Source organism: Rhinopithecus bieti, unplaced genomic scaffold, assembly GCF_001698545.2.
Source record: "Rhinopithecus bieti isolate Rb0 unplaced genomic scaffold, ASM169854v2 scaffold_54056, whole genome shotgun sequence".
Taxonomy (NCBI): Eukaryota; Metazoa; Chordata; class Mammalia; order Primates; family Cercopithecidae; genus Rhinopithecus; species Rhinopithecus bieti.
In genome coordinates, this window is record NW_016821158.1 from 283,229 (window position 1) to 289,391 (window position 6,163).

The 6,163-nt window shown below is 45.6% G+C and overlaps 1 protein-coding gene across 2 annotated transcripts in view; it reads left to right on the plus strand.

Annotated features, from left to right (window-relative positions):
* ZZEF1 (zinc finger ZZ-type and EF-hand domain containing 1) overlaps positions 1–6,163 on the plus strand; it is a 147,380-nt gene that overhangs the window by 13,878 nt on the left and 127,339 nt on the right. For both annotated transcript variants that reach the window (XM_017860195.1, XM_017860196.1), the window contains exon 2: positions 5,062–5,206. In XM_017860195.1, the coding sequence (XP_017715684.1) occupies positions 5,062–5,206 (145 nt within the window). The remainder of the gene's footprint in view (positions 1–5,061; positions 5,207–6,163) is intronic.

Consider the following 6,163-nt stretch of genomic DNA (forward strand, 5'->3'; position numbering starts at 1 on the left):
CCGCCCGCCTCGGCCTCCCAAAGTGCTGGGATTACAGGCTTGAGCCACCGCGCCCGGCCAGAAAAAAAGTTTTAAATCTCATTCAGTCTATCCCCATGTTTGGACACTGAAAATTTTAGTTTTGGCCAGGCGAGGTGGCTTACACCTGTAATCCCAGCATTTTGGGAGGCCAAGGCAGGTGGATCACTTGAGGCCGGAAGTTTGAGACCAGCCTGGCCCCAGCTCTATGAAAAATATAAAAATTAGCCACGTATAGTGGTGCATGCCTTTAATCTCAGCTACTTCGAGAGGCTGAGGCATGAGAATCACTTGAACTCTGGAGGCAGAGGTTGAAGTGAGCCAGGATCGCACCACTGTACTCTAGCCTGGTGGCTCAAAAAAAAAAAAAGGAGAAAATGTAGGCTTTTATTTTTGTCAGTTGTACATGTGCACAGTATATAGCCGACAAAACTTGAACAAGAAACAATGGTTTCCTGCTGTCCTGCCCCAATGTCTTATTCCCCAAGAGCAATTACTTTTCAACCCTAGCTGGTTCTTGAGTGTTTAACTCTGTATTACCAAGTAATATGTTTATGTTCTTTGTGATTATTCTCAGTTTTAGGCTTTATCTATTTTATTTTCACCGTCAGTGATGAGACTTGAGTTGTCTTTCACCTTCTCATCCTTGCCTGTGCATGCACGTCCCCTGTCCTCCCGCTACAATTCTGTCCGTTTTGTTTAAATCTCCCTTTGACCTTTACCTTACTATGATTACGTAAGTTCTTTACATTGCTGTGCCATGCAATACCATGTTTTTGTTTTTTTTCTTTTTTTTGAGACAGGGTCTTGCTCTGTCACCCAGGCTTGAGTACAGTGGTGCAATCTTGGCTCACTGCAGCCTCGACCTCCTAGGCTCAAGTGATCCTCCCACCTCAGCCTCTCGACTGGCTGGGATTACAGGTGCGTGCCACCACGCCTGGCTAATTTTTGTATATTTTTGTAGAGAGGAGGTTTTGCCACATCGCCCACACTGGTCTTGAACTCCTGGACTCAAGCAATCCACCCACCTTAGCCTCCCAAAGTGCTGGGATTACAGGCATGAGCCACTGCATCTGGCCTTTTTTTTTTTTTTTTTTCTTATACATCTTTTTATTTTCTTTGGAGTTAACAATTGAATAGGTACTTTCATTTTCCTAATTTTTGGTCTTTTATCGTTAATTTAGTCCCAGATTCTCTGCCAGTTGTCTAAATCTCCTCTAACAGAAACGTTCCATATGTTGAAACACATGGGCATTCTATCAACTTCGTCTTCTCAAGGAAGTATTTCCTGAATCCTTCTGATCTGCTTTAATCTAGATTTGTTACTCTCTCGGTCTGCTGTGCGGATGTATCTGAGAAGCTCCATCATCCCAGGGATTCATTTTCTCTTGTTGGGATCCCCTTTTTCTCCTATCTTGGCATATTTCTTTATCCTGGTGGCTGCATCCTCTGGTAGCTTTCTGGAAAGAGGATTAAGTAGTTCATCTTTCGAGAACCTTGTACTTGTAAGAATGATTTTATTCTGCTCTCTCACAGCTGATGGGATTTTGGCTGAGTGTTGACTTCTGGGTTAGAAAGAGCACTCCCCAGAATGCTGCAGTCACTGCTGTCATTGCCTTCTGGCTTCCGTGTGACTGCTGATTGAGTCCCACTCGGATTCTTGACTTTTGACATAGAAACTGTTTCTTCTTCCTCTAAGGAGGACTTCTCTTTTTCCTCAGTCTTACACATTTCACTGTGATGCACTTTTATTCTGTGTGTAGGGTGATCAGCCCCTGCAGTCACAGAACTCATGTCCTTCAGTTTGGGGAAATTATCTTGAATCATAATGATAGTGATTTCCTCCCCTGCATTTTATGTGTTCCATCTTTCTTAAACTGTTATTTAATGTGGGACCTCTTGAACTGGTCTCCTGATTTTCCTTCGCTTTTCTCTCCCAATTTCCATAGTTTCGTCTTTTGGCTCTACTTTTTTTTTTTTTTTTTGAGACGGAGTCTTGCTCTGCCGCCCCGGCTGGAGTGCAGTGGCCAGAGCTCAGCTCACTGCAAGCTCCACCTCCCGGGTTTACGCCATTCTCCGGCCTCAGCCTCCCGAGTAGCTGGGACTACAGGCGCCCGCCTCGTCGCCTGGCTAGTTTTATTTGTATTTTTTAGTAGAGACGGGGTTTCACCGGATTAGCCAGGATGGTCTCGATCTCCTGACCTCGTGATCCGCCCGTCTCGGCCTCCCAAAGTGCTGGGATTACAGGCTTGAGCCACCGCGCCCGGCTTGGCTCTACTTTGTGGGCACTTTGGTCAACTTCACCTTCCAACCTTTGCTTTGAGATTTTTGTTTTGTTGTGATATTTTAATTTTCAACAGCTTTTTATTTTTATTTATTTATTTTTGCTTTTGAGACGGAGTCTCACTCTGTCGCCCAGGCTGGAGCACAAGGGCAAGAGCTTGGCTCACTGCAAGCTCCACCTCCCGGGTTCATGTGATTCTCCGGCCTCAGCCTCCCTAGTAGCTGGGATTACAGGCACCTACCAGCGCGCCTGGCTAATTTTTGTATTTTTAGTAGAGATGGGGTTTTGCCATGTTGGCCCGGCTAGTTTCAAACTCCTGACTTCAGGTGATCCGCCCGCCTCAGCCTCCCAAGGTGCTGGGATTACAGGCATGAGCCACCGTGCCCGACCTCATATTTTTATTTTTTAACTTTTTAGGTTTGGGGATACATGTGCAGTTTTGTTATAGACATAAACTCATGTCACGGGGGTTTCTTGTACACATTGCAACTAAGCCCAGTACCCAGTAGTTATTTTTTCTGCTCCTCTCCCTCCTCTCACTCTCCCCGCTTAGGTAGGCCCCAGGGTCTGTTGTTCCCTTTGTGTTCATGACATTAATGACGTTAATTTTAACTGCTGCTTCCAATGACATTAATTTTTTTTTTTTTTTTTTTTTTGAGATGGAGTCTCGCTCTGTCGCCCAGGCTGGAGTGCAGTGGCCGGATCTCAGCTCACTGCAAGCTCCGCCTCCCGGGTTTACGCCATTCTCCTGCCTCAGCTTCCCGAGTAGCTGGGACTACAGGTGCCTGCCACCTTGCCCGGCTAGATTTTTATATTTTTTAGTAGAGACGGGGTTTCACCGTGTTAGCCAGGATGGTCTCGATCTCCTGACCTCGTGATCCGCCCGTCTCGGCCTCCCAAAGTGCTGGGATTACAGGCTTGACCCACCGCGCCCGGCCTATGACATTAATTTTAACTGCTGCTTCCCTCCTCCCCATTACAGCGTATCAGGACTGTGTGACTCCCAGGCCTCTTTTCCCCGCGCTTAAGATTCCCCCAACAGGGCACAGTTTCTGGTCTGTCATGGGTTCTGTCCTCTGATCTCTTCCATTCATTTCTTTCTGGTGTGTGTCTTCAAAACCAAACTCACCTTTCTTGATTGGGTCTAGTCAGTGTAGAAAAAGATAATACCTCCTCTCCTTTTGAATGTTACACAGTGTTTATGTACACCGTGATTAGTGTAGTCTTTGGTCCTGTTGACTTTTTGGATAATCTTGCCAGGTGGAACAGAGGCGAAAATAATGCTGTGATCTTTTCCATGCTGCTTCTAAGCTCACTGTCCCCCATACTGCATTTATGCCCATGGTTTTTGGATTCAAATACAGGAATTTGCATTGTTCAGAGGTCTATGATGGAAATAGGGGTATTTATGTTAGTCATGAAACCTCAGTGGGATGTTTTCCTATTTCATGGAGGAGAGAAATAAGAAAAAGGGGCAGGAGTTGTAAGAAAGAGAGAGGGTTACTTGGGAAGGAGGCTTGAAGACTCCTGAAGTATTGCATGGTGAGAGCAATGTGTGAGTGAGTGTATCAGCAGGAGGACAGAAGGCATTGTTGAGGAAGGGATTGAAATCTGGGGAGAGAGGGCAGTTACTAAGTGAGGTAAGTCTTGTAGGATGTAAAGGAAGGGGGTCAGGGACACCAGAGGGTGAGGGTAGAAAGGAGAAGGGGAATGCTACAGGGCCGATGTGCTTTCACTGTACTGGGCTCTGTTCAAATGTTACTTAATCCAGGCAGCAGCCTGTGAGTTTGACAATATTTGCTCCATCTTTCAGATCAAGAAGCTGTGGCTTATGGAGGTAAAGAAACTTCAGTAAGGTCACATAGCAGACTAGTGATAGAGCAGATTTAAACCAAATCTCTACTGTACCAGGTTCCCCAAATGGCCGAACATGGGCAAGAGGCAAGTTAGATTACGATTAAAAGTTAGCGACAATAGGTATGTGAAACAGATAAACCAAATTAGCTCTTGTGTCCACAGAGTATTTAAAAGAAAAAGCCCAGGCGGATGCAGTGGCTCATGTCTGTAATCCCAGCACTTTGGGAGGCTGAGGCGGGCGGATCACCTGAGGTCAGGAGTTCGAGACCAGCCTGGCCAACATGGTGACACCCCATCTCTACTGAAAATACAAAAAATAAAAAATAAATAAAAAGATAAAATTAGCTGAGTGTTGTGGTAGGTGCCTGTAATCCCAGCTACTTGGGAGGCTGAGGCAGGAGAATCCCTTGAACCTGGGAGGCAGAGGTTGCAGTGAACCGAGGTCGTGCCACTGCACTCTGGCCTGGGCGACAAGAGTGAAACTCTGTCTCAAACAAGGAAAAGAAAAAGCCCAGCTAAACTCGAGCCTCTGTTCCAAGCCAATTCTTTGTATTCTGGCTCTTCGCAACCAGTTGAAAAACTTGACGGTGGCTGCTTTCTTCTGAAATTATTTAATGGGAAGGAGACTTACTGTATCATTACTCTCTTGGATTACTAAATGGTTACTCTCTTGAAATATAGGTTGGAATACAAATAAGATGATAAAATTGCGTATACGTGTGTACTTGCATACATACATCCTACAAAGCACAGTGAGTTCCTGTTCTAAGTTTATCTTTGATTGATATGTATGGACTCTTCTCCCCGAAACCAAAAATAAATAAACACTGGTCTTGAGAATTTTAAATAAAAGAAAGAGTTACTTGAAACAGCTCTGATTTTCTTGCATCTCTTATCTTTAGGCCTTTGCCCAGTTTGATGCTGAGGGTGATGGGACAGTTGATGCGGAGAACATGCTGGAGGCCCTCAAGAATTCCAGTGGCGCTAATCTGCAGGGGGAGCTGAGCCACATCATCAGACAGCTACAGGCCTGCTCTCTGGTTCCAGGTGAGGCTTTCATCTCGGTGCTGTCTCAGAACCAAAGTGAACTTTGCCCTCCTACTGATTGAAAGAAATTAGGCAAAGCTGTGGCCACATGCAGTAAACTCCCCCAGCAGTGTTCAGTAGGCACGTGATCTGAATTGGCGTTTCCTATAGTCATCTCCTTCATCCCCCGCTACGCTACAGTGGTGGCTAAGCAGTTCTACCGCTTTATGACAGGAACCCTTGTCACGTGGCCGCCTTCCTTATTGGTTCTCTGTATTTCGCTACAGAAGCCCTCCTTGGCCTTTGCTGTTCGTTCTCTGAGCATCCTGCTTTCTTTTTTGCAACATATTACCATTGTAATTGATCAATTCCTTATTCAGTTATTAGTAAAGTGTTTGTCTTCACTCCTATACTGTAGTTCCATGAGGGCAGGGACCTTCTGTATTATTTCTGCTCTGCCCTCACATTTGGGGCATTTCTTTTTTGGCATGTGGTAAGCGCTTAGTGGTTTTTTTTTTAGAAAGCTATTACAGTAGTCCCTCCTTACCCATGCGGAAGATGTTCCAGCACCCCCACTGGGTGCCTGAAACCAAGGATAGTAACCAACCTTATATATACTATGTATTTTTCTGATACATATATACTTATGGTACATTCTAATGTATAAATTAGGCATGATAAGAAGAGGTCAGGCCGGGTGCAGTGACTCACACCTGTAATCCCAGCCCTTCGGGAGGCCGAGGCGGGTGGATCACAAGGTCAGATTGAGACCAGCTTGGCTAACACAATGAAACCCTGTCTCTACTGAAAATACAAAAAAATTAGCTGTGCATAGTGCAGGTGCCTGTAGTCCCAGCTACTCAGGAGGCTGAGGCAGGAGAATGGCGGGAACCCGGGAGGCGGAGCTTGCAGTGAGCCGAGATCCCACCACTGCACTCCAGCCTGGGCGACAAAAAAAAAAAAAAAAAAAAAAAAAAA